Source organism: Muscardinus avellanarius (assembly GCF_963383645.1).
Source record: "Muscardinus avellanarius genome assembly, chromosome: 18".
NCBI lineage: Eukaryota > Metazoa > Chordata > Mammalia > Rodentia > Gliridae > Muscardinus > Muscardinus avellanarius.
The window spans coordinates 44,785,077-44,805,428 of NC_137804.1; the positions used below are offsets into that span (position 1 = coordinate 44,785,077).

Sequence of the window (20,352 nt, forward strand, 5' to 3'; positions counted from 1 at the left end):
TTCTACCTCCAAGTGATACCTACAGTCCTTTTATTTTACTTATTTTTATACTTGGGTTAAACTCAGTGATAGACTATCTCTGAACTACACCCCAGCCCTGTTTTTTTTTTTTTTTTTGTTTTGTTTTTTTTAATTTTGAGACAAGTTCTCAGTAACTTGCTGAGGCTGGCCTGGAACCTGTGATTCTCCTGTCTTAACCTCACAATTACTGGAATTACAGGAATGCAACACCACGTCTGGCTGTTATTTTTAAATTTTAAACAGAGCCTTGCTAAGTCGCTGAGAGCTTGCAACCCTCCTGTCTCAGCCTCCCGAGTACTGAGATGACAGGCACGGGCCTTCATTTTGGGTCTGTTGCTTGTATTTTCTTAAACTTTGTGAGCTGCGCAGTTCTGTAAGTAGACATGTTAATCATTTAAGGATTAATCATCTAGATACTATGAGCACAAGGCTTGTTTGCTCTACACTGGTCTAACCCGTCTCATCCCTCTTTAAGACTGAGATAAAATTTGCAGGGAGATTCTCCCGTCGGCTGCCTGGAGCCAGGGCTTTGGAGTGGTTTCTAGAGGGCTCACTCCTTGTCCTGTAGACTCCAGGGTCAGCATAGGGCGGCACGTCACCCCTCCTTGAGCAGAAGCAATCATCTCGAAGGGCAACAAGCTCCTCCTTCGAGGACCATGGACCTGAAAGCCACCCCGGGCAGCACGTAGGCATTCATCAGGAGAGAAGGACTGCTCAGGAGCCACCTTGCAGGACCGCGGCGGAACTACTGATTAGCCAGAGCACAGACGGAGCCAGACCCTTAGTTAGGCTTCCCTCTCAGCCTTTGCCCATATCCTCTTCCTGTTTAAACCTGAAGCTCCCATTGCAGTCCAACTAGAGGGCCGGGGAAATGGATCGCACTTTGCCTTCCAAGTGCGGCCCTCTGGATTAGTTTTCTTCTCTGGTATTTTTTTGGGGTGTGTGTGTGTGTGTGTGTGTGGCCAGATATGTTTTGTTGGGATATTCAGAGTTAGGCCACTAGCCTGGGACTCCAGCAATTACACATCTGGGACCGGATATTTACCCCCAAATAACTAACATTAGTGTCTCAAAGAGATATCTGGACACTCGTGTTTATGGCAGCATTGCTCACAAGGCCCAGAAGATCAAGTGTCCGTGACAGGTGAATGAATAAACAAACGGGGTAGATGCTCAGCCTCAAAAGGAAGAAAGTTGTCATGGAAACGACGGTGTGGATGGATGCGAGGACACTGTGCTCACAGTTGTCACAGAAAGGCAGGCACCGTGATAATGTAATTCCGCTTATATGAGGCACCCTGTGTACTCACATCTGTAGAGACAGGAAGAAGACTGGTCGTCACCAGGGCTGGGGAGGGGAGGGTGGGGATTGCTTTTAATGGGCACAGACGTTTAGTTGGACAAGATGATAAAATGTTCTGAAGATGGAGAACGGTGATGGCTGCGCAGTTGTAAATGTATGTGACGCCACCGGGAAATTTGTAAATCGCCAAAGGGGACGGGTTGCTATGATATGAGAGGCTGAGCTGGGAGGATCTCTTTAGCCTGGAATTTCAAGACCAGGCTGGACAGCATGGTGAGACCCCTTTTCAAAGAATAAAATAAAACAAAATGAAATAAAGCCAAGCATGACAGCACATGTTTGCATTATTCTAGTATTTGGGAGGCTGACACGGGAGAATGGCGGATCTGAGGCCAGCTTCAGCAATTTAGCAAGGCCCTGGGCACCTTAGTGAGGCCCCTTTCTAAAAGAAAATAAAACAGATCTGGGTGTGTGGCTCAGAAGTAGAACGTCCCTGGGTTCAATCTCTAGTACACACACACACACACACACACACACACACACACACGTGCACGCGTGTGCACACACACACACACACACAAATAAAAAGATGAATACAAAGGTAAACATCGTCATGTATGTTTTACCACAATTTTAAAATTACTTATTTAATAAAAATGTTAAAGGACTGTTCTTTAATTGGCTTTTTTCTTTTTCAGAACTGGGGATTGAACCCAGGGTCATACTACCTCTGACCTACACCCCCAGCTCTAATTTTTATTTTTATTTTGAAACAAGGTCTCTCTAAGTTGCAGAGGACCTCACCAAGTAGCTGAGGCTGGCCGCGAACCTGCGATCCTCGACTCTCTGCCTCCCAGGTGCTGGGATTACGAGCGTGTGACTGGCTTTTTATGATGACTATCTTTATTAGTTTCTGAGAAAACACTCACCCCTCTCATGCCACGCATTCCGTGGGTGGAAAGGCCCTTTCCCCTGTCCCATCTCTCTCTCCCTCAGCAGGAATTTCTACAGACGAGGAAAGACCGCACGCTGTTCGGTATGACGCAGACCCTTCCTCCTCCTGTCTTCCGGAGCATCACCTGCACTCCAGCTTTGGAGTGAGGGGTGGAAGCTGCGTCTTGGAAGGAGGCGGCACATGGACACGGCTTAGATGTCCGCAAGCTCCGTCTCTTCTCCGGTTGGGTCCTGGAACACTGGCCCTTAGATGCCCCCGCAGTGACAAAGGGCAGAGTGCTTCTGTACGTGTCTACCAGAGCTTCATATAAATAAAGGGATTCAACCACCCATGACGAGTCCCTCGGGACCAGCAGAACCACAGAGCTCTCAACACACAGCACCCAAGTCCCACACACCAGGGGCCAGACGCCCAGGGACGTAGGGCGGGTTATTCTCTAGAAAGATGGCAATCGCCCTCCAATGGCGTCTCTCAGGCTCACCACCCAAAGGGCTAATTAAGGCACAGACCACTGGGTCCTACCCAAGGCTCTCAGATCCACTAGGTCTGGTGTAGCATCCTACAACTGGCCTCCAATCAAGCTCCCAGCTGCTGATAATCCTGCTGGTTGCAGAACTCTGCTTTTAGAGGAATGCAGTACATAAAAATTTACAAGTACAGCTGGGTGTAGTGGTACAGACCTGCAATCCCAGGACTTGGGGGGATCGCAGGTTTGAGGTCAGCCGTAGCAACTTAGATCATGTTTCAGAAGAAAAAAGGGTGAGGATGTAGTTTAGAGGTAGAAGACCTCTGGGTTCAATCCCGAATACTACAAGAAAAAAAAATTGCACTTACATAATATTTGGCAACGATTATTACACCACTGTCCAAAGTTCCTGGTCCCTGAATACATGAAACAGTGCTAATAAGCAGGCTCTGATGGGGGACCTGTAACCAACATGATTGCATGAAGCACTTGTTTTGTAAAATAAGGGAGTGTCACTGAATGCCAAGGAAGGCTCGACTCCCAGTGCACTCCCAGGCATGGCTCAGTATACTTCAGGGAGATATTTGGGGCATAAATGTGACTCTCACAGCATACACAGGTGAGGTCAAGGTAAAATAAAAGTAATAAAAAGAAGACAAACGGGGAAGGAAAGGACGACTGTAGCTTTAAATCTAAAAACTCCATGATGGCCCTCACCTTAACCTTGAAGGTCTGTTTTCCTTCGGACTTAAATTCCTAAAACAATCAATAAATATTAGAGTACTATACATCCAGTTAATTGGTGCATATATTTTGTTAGCCTATAGATTATATGTTAGACTGACAAGAGAAGTCTAGGCTCAAATTCATTCTTTATTTATTATTATTATTATTATTATTATTATTATTATTATTATTATTATTATTATTTGGTGGTACTGGGGTTCCTGGAAACCCTTCTACCTCCGGGATACACTCCTAGACCTATTTTATACTTTTTTAATTTTTGGAAACAGGGTCTCTTAAGCCAGCAGGGCTGGCTTCGAACCAGTGCGATCCTCCTGTCTCCGCCTCCCAAGCGCGGGGATGACAAGCGTGCGCCACCACGCCCACCTACTGAACTGTTTTTGTTTTCTAGTTGTCTTGGAATGTTCTGAATTTGTATGAACTCGGTCTTCTCTATTAGCCAAGGCTCCCATTCTTGGGTGGCAGAGAAACTCCCCAAGCTGTGAAGATTCAGGTGGCATCCACGCAGGAGATCAGCGCTCCTTTTTTCCCCTTACGTTTTCTCTCCACCTGTAGCAACTGGACTTACGTAGACTTCCTAGTGGTAGGTTGGTGTTTGTTGTTTAAAATTATGTTTTGGAACGTAAGAGGAGCCCTTTTGAGACCTAGAAAAAAGTGTTGCTTTTGCTCCACAGGTAGCCGTGGGACTTCAGGGAGGATATTTCTCTACCTCTGTCTCCTTCTCTCTCTCTCTTTTCCTGGCCCAAGCCCACCCCTTTTAGAAGACGAGTGCTTGTTAATAAAAGTACCAAAGACAGGGCACCCCCTTGTAGGCCAACATACCCCATACTTGGGTCCAATGGAGATTGCTCACCCAGAAAAAGCAAATAAGTGATTGGTCTCCCAGCCGTGTGAGCACCCCACATTCCCTCACCTGTGGGACTGAAAATTTCAGAGACGTCATGTTGAAGGACACCAGCGACCTTGATGTGATAGTCAAAGGGGCCACCTTCACTAAGCGCCACGTATCTAGACCTTAAAGGCCAACATTTTAGCCTTCTAAAGCTTTTTTTTTTTTGGTAAATGTAAATGTGAAGTGTCTCATCTCAAGTTTAAAGCTCTAGCAAAACCAGTCAGTTTGTCCTTTGCTGTCAACAGCAGCTTGGAAGCATTCTCAGAATTTTGCCTTGGCTAGAATATGTTGACATATATACATTTATTTTGTTCTTATTGTACTCAATATTTGATGAAAAAGTGAGTTCAGTCTTGTCGTTTTTCAGTAGCTATAGCCTTCTGCTGACTTAAGTTATTTAGCCTTAGGTAGCCGTGACCTTTTGATTTACTTGCCATAGAGACCCACCGATGCTGTTTAAGGGCAAACAGCCCCGCCTCTCTGGAGCAATACTCGTTGCACTTGAGGTATGTTTTGTTGTCTGGCTAACTTTGTTTTATTTAGGAAATGTCTTCAGATCCTTGTGGGACTCTCCACGAGGTTTTGATTCATCATAAAGTTGTAAAGTTTTAAGTGCGCTTTAATTACTTGGGATCTCAGGGATATATAATTACTTAAAGGAATTTTTCTTTTAGGTGCCCCTAGGAAATTTTCTTTTAGGTATCCCTAGCTGGCTAGGGGATCCAGGAGGAGGTAATAGAGCACCCCGAGAACTGCACACTGGGGTCAAGGACACTTAAATCACCAATAATTTGCGATGGAATGAGCAGATGGCGTTCATTCTGACTGGGCCGTGGCGCCGCTGCAGACACCTAGCCACAGGTAGATTATCGGCAGAGGTCACGTGGAAAGTCTGGTCCTGGTAGAAACAGTGAGAGTGCTATTCTTTTTAATTTTTTCTTCTCAGAAAAACACAAGAAAACGACTTAAATCACGCAAGGTTATAAGATCAGTCTCTCTTCACCTATCTCCTGGGTGCATGAGAGCATTCATGCTAGACAGAAGCATTATCAGTGCCATGGTTGGGGAAAAAAATCTTTACAAACGGCTCACTTCTTAAGCAACATGAAAGAATTCTTGAGCAACAAGACCTACAAATGCAAGAAACATAAACAGTCCTTCCGCACAAGCTCCTGCGTCACGGGAAAGACTACGAAAGCATCCGCTGTGGGAAGGCCTTCAGCAAGCTCCCGTATCGCAAGAGACGTGGAAGAACCCCCAGTACAGCCGCCGAGGAGACTTCTTACAGCCTCGGACCGTCCCTCTGTTTGCACCTGTGTGTACACGTCAGAGAGAACCCCTCACGTGTGGGGGTGTAGAGAAAACTTTTAGAAGGAGGTCCACTCTCACTTGGGTGAGGAAGCTCCTAGTGGAGAGAGCCAGCCCAAGTGCAGGGACGGAGAAGCACGCGGGGTTCCACGCGGCTGTAAGGACACGTGAGAATTCACACTGGAAAAGGCCTTTACATGCAGTCAGTGTGGGAAAGCCTCCAGGGTGGAATATTCATTTCTCACAGGAAACGCCTCATGAAAACGAAGAAATATGAATCTATGGAATGTGGGAATGCCTTTAGGGGTCTCTCAAGTCTTAATAGACCTAACAAAAAATCACGAGATGGAAAAAAAAAACCCTCTTAAATTTAGTGAGAATGGCAAAGCTTTTAGTAGCAATGTGCTTCTTACAACACTAGTGAGAATTCACACCGGAGAGTAGCCCTATCCGTATAGTCACTGTGGGGAAACTTTCCGTGTAAAGGGTAATCATACTCTGCGCTAGAGAAAATATTCTACAGAAAAATCCCAGGAGTTCAATGTCTATGGGAAAGATTTCAGTAGTTTTTCCTCTTTCAGGCAGCTCGAGCAATTTCGCGATGAATCAAACCGCTCCTGCTGGCCTGGATGTAGAATAGCCTCTGGGAACCGTCACATTGTTTAGTTGCTGTTGTTGATTTGTCTGTCTGTAGTGCCAGGGATTGAAAACAGGTATGTTCTACCGTTCACCTACACCCGCAGCCTTTTGCTTCTTTTAATTTTACAATAAAAAAATACAACGGGCTGTGGGTATAGCTCAAAGGTAGAATGCCCCCAGATTCAGTCTCTAGTATCAGAAAAAAGTACCAATAATATTTGTTTATAATTATAATAGTGAATGGGTAGCCGGGCGTGGTGGTGCACGCTTGTAACCCCAGCACTTGGGAGGCTGAGACAGGAGGAGCGCAGGTTTGTGGCCAGTCTCAGCTACTTAGTGAGGCCCTGTTTCAAAACAAAAAAAATAAAAAAATAGGGCTGGAGGTATAGCTTGGAGGTAGAATGCCTCTGGGTTCAAAAATCCCAGCCTCACACACAAAAAGAAAAGAACAGGTAGGAAAAGAAAAAGAATTTGGATAATATGTCTGTTACATGAAGTGTTTAAATTGGTTTTACAAATCTATATGTGCATGAGTTTAATGTCTATTGATACATTATTGACACTCAGATTATCTGGAGCATTTCCCACTAGGCTCATGGGTGCTTAAAATTTTTCCTCATGATTCTGGAATTTAGCAGTGCATTCTTGTTTACTTTAAAAGTATGTACAGGAATCCCCAACTCTTAAGATTTACATGCTAGAGCACAACTGTGTTAACAGCCGCACGCACTGGTCAAGAAAGCACACGTTATCGCCCACCTACCGCTCCTCAGCTGTCCCTTTCAATTTCTAAGCACCCGTATTTCTTCCAAAATATTATAAGTACTCTGTGAATTTAAGTCTGCTTTTTGTTTGCCTTTCTTTTTTTGCGGTACTAGAGATCGAACCCAGGGGCGTTCTACCTCTGGGCTATGCCCCCAGCTACATTTTATTTTCTGCTTAAAAAAAAAACACTTTATTTTTGCTGGAAATTAAGTTGCTAAGAGTCTCACTAAGTTACTGAGGCTGGCCTCAACCCTGCAATTCTCCCGTCTTGGCCTCCCATGTACTAGGATGACAAGTGTGTGCCAGCACCAGTAGCTGAATTAAAGTCTTTTAAAATAGCTTTATTGAGGCATAAGCTAACGGTCATAACAGCGACCCAACTAACTACAACATGAAATTTGTGCAAGGTCCTTGCGATGATGGTCAACAGAAGACATGGCGAGAGCTGGGTGTTTGTTTGTGGAGCCTCAGAGGCCAGGAGATCAGCCGACCTGAATCCCTCGCATCTCTAGAGTTTTTCTTTGAGGATTTGCTCTCCTGGGATCAGATGCTAGTAAACCTGCTGGTCTAATAAGGAGCTGTGGACATTGAGCCTCAGGGTACAGAGAGTGCAGGAGCCAGCCGGGGACACCGTGCTCCACAGCCCTGCCCCGCCAGGAAGCAGTGTCTGAGTCCAGGAGGACAGGGTCCTCCCCGACGAGGAGCCCATCGGCGCAGTGGAGGGTCCGCCTATTTTGCGAACAGAGCTTCTGTCTCCGGCATCCAGGTGAGGTTCTGAGCATCCTTGCCAGTCAGTGAGGTCAGCCAGGGAACGGGCAGCTGCTTAGTCCCTGCTTTGGGGATGGGGACAGATGGTCCCCTGACCCTCCCTGCAGCAGCCTGTCTTGACCAGTGCACATCTCTACCTGTGCCCCGATGCCCACCCAGCGGGGACCCTGCTGTTCTCATTCTTCCTAAAAGAATGGAACTAGCTGGGCATAGCGGCACATGCTTGTACTCCCAGTACTTGGTAGGCTGAGACAGGAGGATCCTGGGTTCGAAGCCAGCCCCTGCAACTTAGTGAGGCTGTCAGTAACTTAGTGAGACCCTGTTTCTTTTTTAAATCTTTATATACGATATTTATTTTTTAAATTTTTATGTGGGTCATATTGAAAATGGCACACATTCAGACTGTGCTTGGCGCCCCCCACTTCCCCTTCCCCCTCCCAGCAGTGAGTGTCCAGGTTGACCATGCTGCAGTCATACTTTTACACATATTTGGATGTAGCTTCTCCATTAATTAACCTCGGCCTTCCTCCTCTCCTACCCTTCCATTTCAGCTTTGCTGAGGTTTCCCCTCCATTATCCACAGTCCCTCTGGTCTTCCTAATAGTCCCTGGTTTGGGCATATTGGAGAAAACATATGTCCTTTTTCTTTCTGTGCTCGGCTGATCTCTGTTAACATAATGTCTCCAGGCCTTTCCATCTTCTTGCAGACCCTGTTTCTAAGTAATAAAAAGGGCTGAGGGTGCGGCTTGGAGGTGGAATGCCCCTGAGTTCAACCTTCAGTACCACAAGAGAAAGAAAAAAGTAGCTAAAAGAACAGGACTCATTTTCTGTGAGCCTTTCTCAAACAGGCTGTTTGTCTTTAAATATTCTTTTTGAAAATTTTTGTTGTTGCATTGTAGTGGTACATCTGAATGGGGTACGAGATGGTGGAGGCACACATGCTCACATCACTCCTGTAGCCCTTCCCCTGTTCCCACCCCTCCCCTCCCTCTCCCTCCTCCTCGTGTTGGGCTTAGTGGTTGACTCTGACATGTCTGTGAATGCACATCATGCACATTAGGGAATTGCCTTATTGGCCCATTTGTTTTCTCCCTCCCCGTCTAGAGCTCCTCCAATGCCCCCTCTCCTCCCCGGCTTCCCCACATTAGGGAGAGCGTCCACTCGCGCCTTGTGACTGACTAATCTCACATAGCATAAGGGTCTCCAATTCCATCCATTCCTTGAAAATGAGATAACTTTGTTCCTCTTTATGGCTGAATAGAATTCGATTGTGTACGTTTCCCATAGTTCCATAATCCATTCCGATATGTATCCTTGTGGTGGTTTTAGGAGAGCGTGTTAATTTTCTGGATGTTTCTATAACAAACTACCACCAGTGGGGGTGGGGGACCTAAAGAGTGGGAGTTTGTGTTCTCATAGTTCTAGGGGTTAAAACTTCAGAGACCAAAGTGTTGGCCAGAATGTTTCCTTCTGAGACACTTCTCCGTGGCTCCCAGGCGGGCATCTTTCCCTGAGTTGGTAGGCGCTGGTCCTATCTATAGTTGAATTAGCCATCCAGTGACCCTGAGACAGGCCCCAGGTGGAGACCACTGCTCCAGAAGGTAGACGCCACACACTCAGCCTCCTTTCCTTTGGCACTAAGCTATTGAATATTTCGGGACGGGCAACCCTGTCTTCTTCTATGTTACTGTTATTCTTTGCACTTGGCACAATATAAGACAAGCACTGGTGTTCAGTTAAGGCAAAGGGAGCCAGGGCATCTGTCCAGAAAAAGAGTGGAGGGGGAAAGTAACATTTGAATATTCTCTTAGAAAGAATTGCTGAAACGGCTAGGCATGGCGGTCGGTGCACATGTACAATCCTAGTCCTTGGGAGACTAAGACAGGAGGATCGCAGGTTCAAAGTCAGGCTCAGCAACTCAGCGTGGCCCTCTTTAACTTACACCTTGTTTCAAAATAAAAAAGGGCTGGGGTATAAGTTCAGAGGAAGAATGCCCCCTGGGTGCAAACCCCAGTTACACACACACACACACGAGTGATAGTACAGCTTTTCATATCTACCATATTCCCAGATGGTGCTGGCTGGCTTATATAGAAACTATATGGTGCATTTTTAAACAATTATTTCTTTTTTTTTCTTGTCCCAAGCTAAGAATAAATATGCATAGCTTGGACAGTTGCTGAAGGTTTAAAGAAGTTTATTAGAAAGATAGAAATACAGAAAATAGAAATACAGCCCCATGCCAAAATGGCATGAGGGGGTGACTCGAAATGAATACACCCAACAATTATTTCATGAGTGCATTGCAGTTACACTTCAGAGTGAGGGTCACATATGCACACAACTCTTAGTATATCTCCCTCCAGATCTCTCCCCACTCCTCCCTCTTCCCTCTGGCACGTGTTGGTGAGATCGAAATATCTGAAGTGTATTAACGTATGGAAGAATATAAAATATCTTTGTAAATGAATGTTTCCTTGCACACGCCTCTCTCTTCCCCTCCCCACACGCTCCCCATCTCCTCCCCATCTCCTCCCACTACTCCACAGTCTCTCTCCACATTGCTTAAAGCCCCTCATGTCTCCTATTTTCCCTCTCTGAGACTACCTGGTTTCATTTAGAAAATCATTTTTCTATCCCATCTTTTCTGTAAGATTCACCAGCCACATGGATCCCAAAAACCTAACATCTGCTTCCAAATTCCTCCTCCTGGGACTGACAGACGACCCAGCGCTGCAGCCGCTCGTCTTCGGCCTGTTCCTGTCCATGTACCTGGTCACCGTCCTGGGGAACCTGCTCATCGTCCTGGCCGTCGGCTCCGACTCCCACCTGCACACCCCCATGTACTTCTTCCTCTGCAACCTGTCCTTCACCGACGTCTGTATCAGCAGCACCACCATCCCCAAGACGCTGGTGAACATACAGACACAGGACCAGAGCATCTCCTACGCGGGCTGCCTCGCCCAGCTGTGCTGTGTCCTGATTTTTGGTGGTTTAGAGAACTGTCTCCTTGCGGTGATGGCCTACGACCGCTACGTGGCCATCTGCCATCCGCTGAGGTACACGATCATCATGAGCCCCCGCCTCTGCGTCCTGCTGGTTCTGCTCTGCCTACTCACCACCACCGCGAACGCCCTCCTGCACAGCCTGATGGTGCTGCGGCTGTCCTTCTGCGGACCCCTGGGGCTCCCCCACTTCTTCTGTGAGCTCGCCCAGCTCATCAACCTCTCCTGCTCAGATCCCCTCGTCAATAACTTGCTGATGAATCTGGGAACTAGTCTGTTTGCTGGAGTTCCTCTGTCTGGGATCATCTTCTCTTATACTCAAATTGTGACCTCAGTTTTGAGAATGCCATCCTCAGGGGGAAGGTATAAAGCCTTTTCCACCTGCGGGTCCCACCTCTTGGTCGTGTCCTTATTCTATGGGACAGGTCTTGGGGTGTACATGAGTTCTGCAGTTAATGATGCTTCCATTAAGAACGTGGTGGCCTCAATGATGTACATCGTGGTCCCTCAAATGCTGAACCCCTTTATCTACAGCCTGAGAAATAAGGAGATGAAGAGAGCCTTGAGACGTATCATCACGGGGGTGCCGTCTTCCCTGTGACTTCCCACCTGCTTTCAGCTCTGTTTTCTGCTATGAGCTAAAACGACAGACACCCTGGTGAGCCACTGGACCCTACACTGGACCCTACGACCACAAGATTCTTCCAAAAATGATTCAGGAATATGATGGTCAGACGCATCTCAACTCTGGTTTTAAATCTGACTTTGTATTCTGCCCAGCTCTGTGACATTTGACAACTGATTTCCATTTCTATGTTCTGTTTTAATTCTGTGCTATCATGGAAGTAGAGCCCGAGATGGGGATTCTGTTTAATGAATTTTTAAGGATCTGGGGGAGACAGCTGCATGATATTGTCATCCCAGTACTTGGGAGGCTGAGACGGGAGGACCACATCTTTGAGGCCAGCCTCATCAACTTAGCGAGACCCACAACAACTTAGTGAGACCCTTGTTTTAAAATAAATAGCAAAAAGCTGGGCGTGGTGGCACACGCTTGTAATCCCCGCTCTTGGGAGGCAGAGACAGGAGGATCGCGCAGGTTCGAAGTCAACCGCGTGCGCTGGCTTAGGAGACCCTGTTTCCAAATAAAAATGTAAAAATAGGTCTGGGAGTGTAGCCCAGAGGTAGAAGGGCTTCCAGGAACCACAGTACCACCAAAAAAAAAAAAAATAGCAAAAAGTCTGGGACGTAGTATAGAGGTAGACTATCTCTGAGTTCAGCACTTGATATAAAAAAGATAAATGAAACTAAATCAGGAACATTTTTTGTGGTGCTGGGGATGGAACCCAGGGGCATTGTACCTCTGAGGCACACCCCCCACCAGCCCTATATTTTAGTCTTTTTAGTTTTGAAACAGGCTCTCACTGAGTTGCGATGGGCCTCGCTAAGTAGCAGAGGCTGGCCATGAGCCATGATCCTCCGGTCTTCACCTCCTGAATGCTGGGATTACAAGATTGCACCATAACACCTGGATAATAAGGAACTTTAAAGAATCTGTCTTAGAAGAAAATTTGTAGAAAAGATGGGATAGAAGGAGGTGTGAACAAGGCCGATGTCATACCTAGAGGCTGGACTCACCCTATGCCATGGTTAGAACCAGGGATATTTCACCCACTGGTTGACTTACTGTGAGGCCCACGATCATGGCCTTTCGCACTCAATTACGAAAGTACATGCTTGTCATCCCAGCATTCGGGAGGCTAAGACAGAGGGATCACGGTTCTCAGCCTCACCTCCCCAGTGAGGCCTTTTGCAACTCAGTGAGACCCTGTTTCAAAACAAAACATAAAGAAATAGGTCTTGGGGTGTAGTTTGAAGGTAGAATGTCCCTGGGTTCCATCTCTAGTACTGCAAAAGAAAAAAAAAAAAGAAAAAGCAATGAGGCTGGGCGTGGTGATGCACACTGTAATCCCAGTACTTGGAGGCTGAGACAGGAGGATCTCGGGTCTGAGGATAGCCTCAGAAACTTAGCGAGACTCCCGGAAGCCTATGGAGATTTTGTTTCCAAACAAAAATTAAAAAATAAAATGGTGGTGAGTATAGCTTGGAGGTAGATTATCCCTGGGTTCAATCCCCAGCAACACACACACACACACACACACACACACACACACACACGCACGCATTTCCTGGAAAACTGTATCCCTATGAGGTCGTGTTACCATGCCACTCAGTTTCATTTTATAAGTTTCACACAATTACATGATGACACGTGAGATGGTTTTATGATACTCCTGTGAGAGCGCTTTATGATGTTGACCTGGTTTTATGATGTCGAGGCAGCCTTACTAAAGTTACTGTCAAAGAAAAAGAAAACCTCCCTCTAACGTGCTGAGAAAATAAAAGGAATTACTGTTCCTTCCGAGGACCTGGGGAGGGGAGCGCGTGTCGTCTCGGAGATAAGCTGTGAGTGCCACCGAGTCCTGCGCCGGGCGCCTCTCCTCAGCACCTCTCCCTCAGGGCCCCCGGGCGGCGGCCGTGGGGTGGAGTCACGCCTGGACACCACGGCAGACAGGAGGCTGAGCACCGCTCCTGGGCACCGCGACGCCCTTCCCTGATCGCAGTGGAGACGTCTCCGTCACAAGGTGAACGCTGGTCCTCGTCCCATAATTACGCGTTGCAATGAACCCCGTTTCAGAACGCAGTCTTTCACGATAACAGGTGAATGACGCTTATACCCCAAAGTGGTCGTTGCACGGGAACAGTTGATCTGCGAGCCTCTGGCCCTCAGTGTCACTGTGTATATTCTTTGGGTGTGGGGGCGCGCCGGGGGGCGCATGCTGACGGATTGTACCTCTGAGCTACATGCCCAGCCCTGTTTATATGAAACAGGATCTTGCTAAGTTACTGATGTTGGCCTTAGACCCGGGATCCTCCCGCCTCAACCTCCAGAGTAGAGAAATTGCACCACCTCGCTCAGCTTAATTTTATATATTCAAAGAGATGCAGAGAGGAGTTGGGTGACAGTGGCCAGTTTGTGTCAGTATTCTAGCACTTATCCCAGCTCTGTGACCTCGTGGAAGTCGAACATGTCGCCACTTGCACTTTTGTAAGCCTGTACAACTCACTTGTCAGTTTGCTCCATTCTCACCGTAAGATTTAAAGGCGGTAAATACAATACTGTATCTTTCTTGCTATTATTATTATTATTCCTTTGGTGATTCTAGGAACTGAACCCAGAAGCATTCTACATACAAACCACATCCCGAGACATTTTTTTTTTAATTTTGAAACAGGGTTCGCTGAGTTGCTGAGGGACTCACAAAGTTGGTAAGGCTGGCCTCGAACTTGAGACCCTTCTGTCTCAGCCTCCCACGCGCTGGGAGGCCGGGTGTGCGCCGCCTCACCGCCTGCATCCTTGCTCTTCTGATTACAGACTTGCTCTTAGCAAACATTCGTTTATTTTTGTCCATCTCTCTTTTTGCAAAATGTCTGCTAATAGCCCAGAGTCTTTCTGATAATGGTGCAGTCGGAGCAGGCAGATCTCGCCCTGCCGCTGTGCACAGCTGGCTGGATCTTCTCCGCCGTGTGGAGAAGCATGGCGGAGCATGTCACGACCAGGTCAGAGAGAGGAGGGCTCTGTCAGAGCCAAGTCAGGTTCCTCGGTCGTCTGTCACGCTAACCCTGCGAAGCACGAACGTCACGGCAATTTCCCTGCGGAGCCGTGCATGCTGAACGACGGGGACCTCAGTTCCCTCTAATCTAAGGCCACCGAGGTGCTCAGCGGCCTGAGCAGCGGCCTTCTGTTTCGCCCTGTTGCCGCCTGTCTTGTCTTTTCCGTCCTGCAGGCCCCGGGGCCGGTGCTGAGGGCTGGGCTGCGGTTATTCCAAGGTCCAGCTCAGGCCACAGTGAGGAGGTGTTGCTCTTTTTCTTCAGTGTTTTAAAAATATTGTTTGTGCTTGGCGTGGTGGCGCACGCTTGTGAGCCCAGTGCTTGTGTGGTTGAGACAGGAGGATCGCACGGGTTCGAAGCCAGCCTCAGCTACTTAGTGAGGCTCTCAGCAACTCAGTGAGACCCTGTTTCCAAATAATATATAAAAATAGGTCTGGGAGTGTAGCCCGGAGGTAGAAAGCCTCTGGGTTCCATTCCCAGGACCACCAAAAATAAATAAATAAAGAAATAAAAATATGGTTTGTCATATCTTTTCTGTCATTTCACTTTTTTAGTAAAAAAAAAATGTTGCGACCTATCAGCTTAAAGTCGTGACTTGAATTTCGAGCAATAATCATGAAGTGCGTCTTGTTGGACTCAGAGGCGTGGGGCTGGGAGTGTGGCCGACCGTGGGGCGCTGGCGGAGCATGCGCAGTGCTCCCGCCCAGTCTCCAGCTCCAAACCAAACCAAACCACAGTCAAAAAACCAAAAACAAATAAACCTCAAGCCAAAACACCACCACCACCACCAACAGCAAAACCACCACCACCAACACCACCACCAACAACAACGCCGCCATAGTCTAACAGCTAGGGATTCAGGAAGCGTGGACCCTGCGTCCCGAGTCGATGCCGCCACCTCGTAGGTGCTGTTTACCAGATCAGAGAACCGACTGTCTCTAAAGCTAAGGTGCCGGGGTCCAGCCCTAGCAAGAGTCGAGGTTCGTGTGTTGGTGAGAGGAAGCCGAGGTCGATGAGGGAAGAACTGCCACACGAGATCAATCTTCTCCGTTTTATTCAGGATTTGTTACAATTTTTATACTTTTTTTGGCAGAAAAGCAAAGGCATAGTTATGCAAGCAGGATCTCCAAGGACAGGAAAAGTTTTATTTTTTCTAGAGTTCAGGGCAAGGGTGCCATTTAAATAATCGTAGTGTGCTTCGTCTCACCTCCCAAGGCCGACTCAAACTCAATCTTATACAGTGGCCCAAACTAAGGTCAGTTTGAACTTACTCTTTGGCCCAAACTTTATCCTTAGGAAAAGTTCTTTGCTGCCTGAGTCTCTCACAAGCCGCTGCCCATCAGTTTTAGTTATAATGCTTATGCACAAAATTCCAATTATACATGTTAATCCAAATAATCCTAAAATAATTTTTTGAAGAAAGGAATGCCAGACATACTTCACGGGGGACCTACGCCGTTGCGGGTCCCCTGACCGAGCTTTCTCAAGGTCTGCGTGCGATGCTGTGGCACTGAGGAATACCTGCTGGCGCGCGCTTGTCATCCCGGCATTAGGGAGGCTGAGACAGGAGGACCACGGGCTCAAAGCCGGCATCACAAACCCAGTGAGGGCCTCATCATCTTAGCCCTGTTTCAAAATAAAAAATAAAATAGGGCTGAGAGTGTAGCTCGGAGGTGGAATGCTCACAGGTTAAACTCTCAGCACGGCACACAAAAAAACAACAAAAACAATTCCCAGGCATATTGATGCACCCCTGTAATCCCAGTACCCGGGAGGCTGAGATAGGAGGATCGCGGCTTTGAGGACAGACACAGCAACGTAGGAGATGTTCAGAAACCTAGTGAGACCTTGCTTCAAAAAATAAAAAAATAAAACAGGGCTACAGGTGCAGCTCAGAGGTAGAATGCCTCAGAGTGCAATCTCCAGTAACACACACACACGCGCACAGACACACACACACATGCTAAAGAATGCTTTTGTGGGTGGGCATGTGGTGCACCCCTGTACTCCCAGGATGTCCAGAGGCTGAGGCAGGAGGGTCACAAGTTGTGGGTCAACCCCGGGGACTTATTTAGGAATAAACCTAACCAAGGAGATGAAAAATCTCTACAAGGAAAATTATAAAACGTTGAAAAAATAAATAGAAGAGCTTAGGAGATGGGAAGCTCTCCCACGCCCTTGGAAAGGCAGAATGAGTCATCGCAATGGCCGTTCTTCCAAAGCCATCTACAGCGTCAGTGCGAAACCCAGTAAATTACCAAGGTCATTCGTCACAGGCATAGAAAAACCAGTTGTTAAATTCATTTGAAACAACAAAAAACCCCAGAACAGTCAAATAAAAATTTCAAAAGGGATGTGAATGAGCCGGGCTGGTGGCGCACGCTTGTCATCCCAGCATCCCAGCATCCGGGAGGCTGAGACCGGAGGATCGCGGTTCGCGGACAGCCTCAGCTACTTAGGCCCCCCGCAACTTAGTGAGACCCTGTTTCAAAATAAAGAATAAAAAATAGGTCTGAGGGTGTAGCTCGGAGGTCAAATGCCCCTGGGTTCCATCCCCAGACCCGCACACACACAAAAAAAGATGTGGATGGTGTTTAGAGGTAGAGAGAGGGCTTGTCTAAGTAGAAATGAAATGCACACATTCACACAGCGGATTTGCACTCGCACAGAAAGAAGAGCAGTGATGCCGTTTGCAGGAAAGTGGGTGGAGCTGGAGGACAGGACGCTAAGTGAGGTCAGCAGGCTCAGGAGGGGAAGGCGCCAAGTTTCTCTTGTATGTGGACAACAGAGAGAAATTGAGAAATGAAACTTCAGAAAAGTGGAGGGAGGGAGAGAGAGCGCAGAGGACAGGGATTTGGAGAGGAAGGTGGGCAGGGGAAAGGATATCCAATGAAAGAAAAAGTTCAAATACTGCTATGAACACACACGGAGTGACCACAGCCAACGCCAATAACCTCTGCAGAGTGGGAGGCCGGTGGGACCCAGCGGGACACACCACGGGCCTGTGCACGCGCTCCTCCACTTAGCCTCAGTGTGTGTGTGTGTGTGTGTGTGTGTGTGTGTGTGTGTGTGTGATTGGGTGTGAACCCTGGGGGCATTCTACCTGTGAGCTACACCCGCAGTCCTATTTTATTCTTTAATCTTAAGACACGGTTTCATTAAGTGGCAGAAGGCCTCACTAAGTTGCTGAGGCTAGAGGCTGGCCTTGGACCTCTGATCCTCCTGTCTCAGCCTCTCAAGAACTGGGATTACAAAAACGTGCACCACCACATCCGGCTGAATTTCATGATGGCACGTAATTACAATACACCAAGACAAATGATTTTTTATAAAAAGGGTATAAAAATAAAATATTTTAAAATGTCATAAACATCAGTCATACATGGAAAACACACTCCTGACGTATTTTCAGAATAGCTTAATGTTTATAATTACATTATCCATACTCATTTATATAAGAATATTTTTTTTTTGGTGGTACTGGGGTTCCTGGAAGCCCTTCTACCTCTGGGCTCCACTCCCAGACCTATTTTTACATTTTTATTTGGAAACAGGGTCTCCAAAGCCAGCCGGCTTCGAACCTGCGCGATCCTCCTGTCTCTGCCTCCCAAGCGCGGGGATTACAAGCGTGCGCCACCACGCCCGGCTATAAGAATATTTTAAAGCCTACTATAGGAATAGTTTTCCTGACATTAGTAAATATAGAGATTTCTTTGTGATTTTAAATGAACAGTATAATTAATCAGAGATCTGAATGCAAGTTCCATGCAGAGAGGACTGAATTGTGCTCAACAGGCCTCTGTGGCAGGAAACCAGCCCTCCTGGATTCCTCCCCTCAGATCTGCTGGCCTTTATGGACACGTCCTCCTGGGAGCGGAACTGCTGGTGTAATGAGGAGCTGTGGAGCTTGAGCCCCCAGGGCCTCAGAGGCCACAGCACTCAGCTGGGGCCATTTAGTTCCACAGTCTGTGCCGTCAATAGCGGCACCAGAGCCTCCTCCGGAGAAGACCCTTCTTACCTGCGCCTTGACACGTTGCGTCTGCCTGTACGCCCCAAGAAGCGCAGATGGAGACTCTGCACCTTCATGGATACCTTTCAGCATCCACGTGAGATGCTGGGCGTCATTCCCCGCGAGGCACACCGGGTAACGCGAAGCCCTGTGGTGAAGGTTTTGGAGCGGGGCGAGCCGTCGTCCCCGCCTGTCCCCTGAATGCCACGGTGGGCACGTTCTCATCTAAGTCCCGCTGATGTGCAGAAGCCCCATGCTGCTGGCCCCACGCTCTCAGCACGGCCGGGACAGGTTTCTTCTGGGCAGAAAGTGATCCCTTCTCCAGCATCACGGGCACAGTATTCTAGAATTTATACGGATTCTCCTAGGGATGTTGGCCAAGAGATTCTGTGAGTGCGTGAGGTGCTCGGGCTGCCGTGGCCAAGTGCCGGGCGGTGTCACAACAGCAGCGACTGTCCCACGGTTCTGGAGTCTAGAGGAGCAGAAGCCACGTTGTCCACACGGTGGTTTTCCAGCACGATCCCAAATGCTACTGCGGATGTCTGTGCATTTTATTATCTTTTTTGTTTGTCTTTTTGTTTCACTTATTGGTACTAGGTATTATATTCAAGAACATTCTTCCTCTGAGCACATCTGTAGCCCTTTCTATTTTTTATGTTGAAACAGGGTCTTGCTAAGTTGGTGAGGCTGGCGTCAAACCTGTGGCCCTCCTGTCTCAGCCTCCCGAGTAGTGGATGACAGGTGTGCACCACCATAACCGGCCACTTTATTATCTTTTCACTCAGATTTCCTGCAGATTCTTGAACAACATGGAGCCCAGAAACCAGACAGCTGTTTCAGGATTCCTCCTCCTGGGACTGACAGACGACCCAGCCCTGCAGCCGCTCGTCTTCAGCCTGTTCCTGTCCATGTACCTGGTCACCGTCCTGGGGAATCTGCTCATCGTCCTGGCCGTCGGCTCCGACTCCCACCTGCACACCCCCATGTACTTCTTCCTCTGCAACCTGTCCTTCACCGACGTCTGTATCAGCAGCACCACCATCCCCAAGACGCTGGTGAACATACAGACGCAGGACCAGAGCATCTCCTACGCGGGCTGCCTCGCCCAGCTGTGCTTTGTCTTCAGTTTTATTGGCTTAGAGAACTGTCTCCTGGCTGTGATGGCCTATGACCGCTACGTGGCCATCTGCCACCCGCTGAGGTACGCGGTCATCATGAGCCCCCGCCTCTGCCTCTTGCTGGTCCTTCTGTCGCTGCTCCTGAGCGTCGCGCACGCCCTGCTGCACACAGTGATGGCGCTGCCGCTGTCCTTCTGCGCGCACCGGGAGATCCCTCTCTTCTTCTGTGAGCTCGCGAAGGTCCTCAGGCTCGCCTGCTCCGACACCCTCGTCAACGACCTGCTGGTGTACTTGGTTTCTTTCCTCTTTGCTGGAGTTGCCCTCTCTGGAATCATCTTCTCTTATGTCCACATCGTGTCCTCTGTCCTGAGAACGCCATCACCAGGAGGAAAGCAGAAAGCCTTTTCCACCTGCGGGTCCCACCTGTCTGTCGTCTCCTTGTTCTATGGGACAGCTTTGGGCGTGTACATCAGCTCCGCGGTGACCGACTCGCCCAGGAAGACGGCGGTGGCCTCGGTGATGTACTCTGTGGTCCCTCAGATGCTGAACCCCTTCATCTACAGCCTGAGGAACCGGGACATGAAGGGCGCCCTGAGGAGGCTCACGGGTGGAACAGCTTCTCCTGTGTGATGTGTTGTCTGCCTTGGTCTTGGGTTTTGAGGTAAAATAAAAACCAGAAGAATT

The 20,352-nt window shown here is 48.1% G+C and overlaps 2 protein-coding genes across 2 annotated transcripts; both read left to right on the plus strand.

The window, feature by feature from the left end:
* Window positions 1–10,531: 10,531 nt before the first annotated feature.
* On the plus strand, window positions 10,532–11,470 carry LOC308276383 (olfactory receptor 7G2-like; the record flags this gene model as incomplete). The annotated part of the gene is made up of 1 exon (XM_080715117.1): window positions 10,532–11,470. The coding sequence occupies one exon, from the start codon at window positions 10,532–10,534 to the stop codon at window positions 11,468–11,470; it is 939 nt and encodes a 312-aa protein (XP_080571243.1).
* Window positions 11,471–19,359: 7,889 nt separating this feature from the next.
* On the plus strand, window positions 19,360–20,298 carry LOC308276653 (olfactory receptor 7G2-like; the record flags this gene model as incomplete). The annotated part of the gene is made up of 1 exon (XM_080715479.1): window positions 19,360–20,298. The coding sequence occupies one exon, from the start codon at window positions 19,360–19,362 to the stop codon at window positions 20,296–20,298; it is 939 nt and encodes a 312-aa protein (XP_080571605.1).
* Window positions 20,299–20,352: the final 54 nt, after the last annotated feature.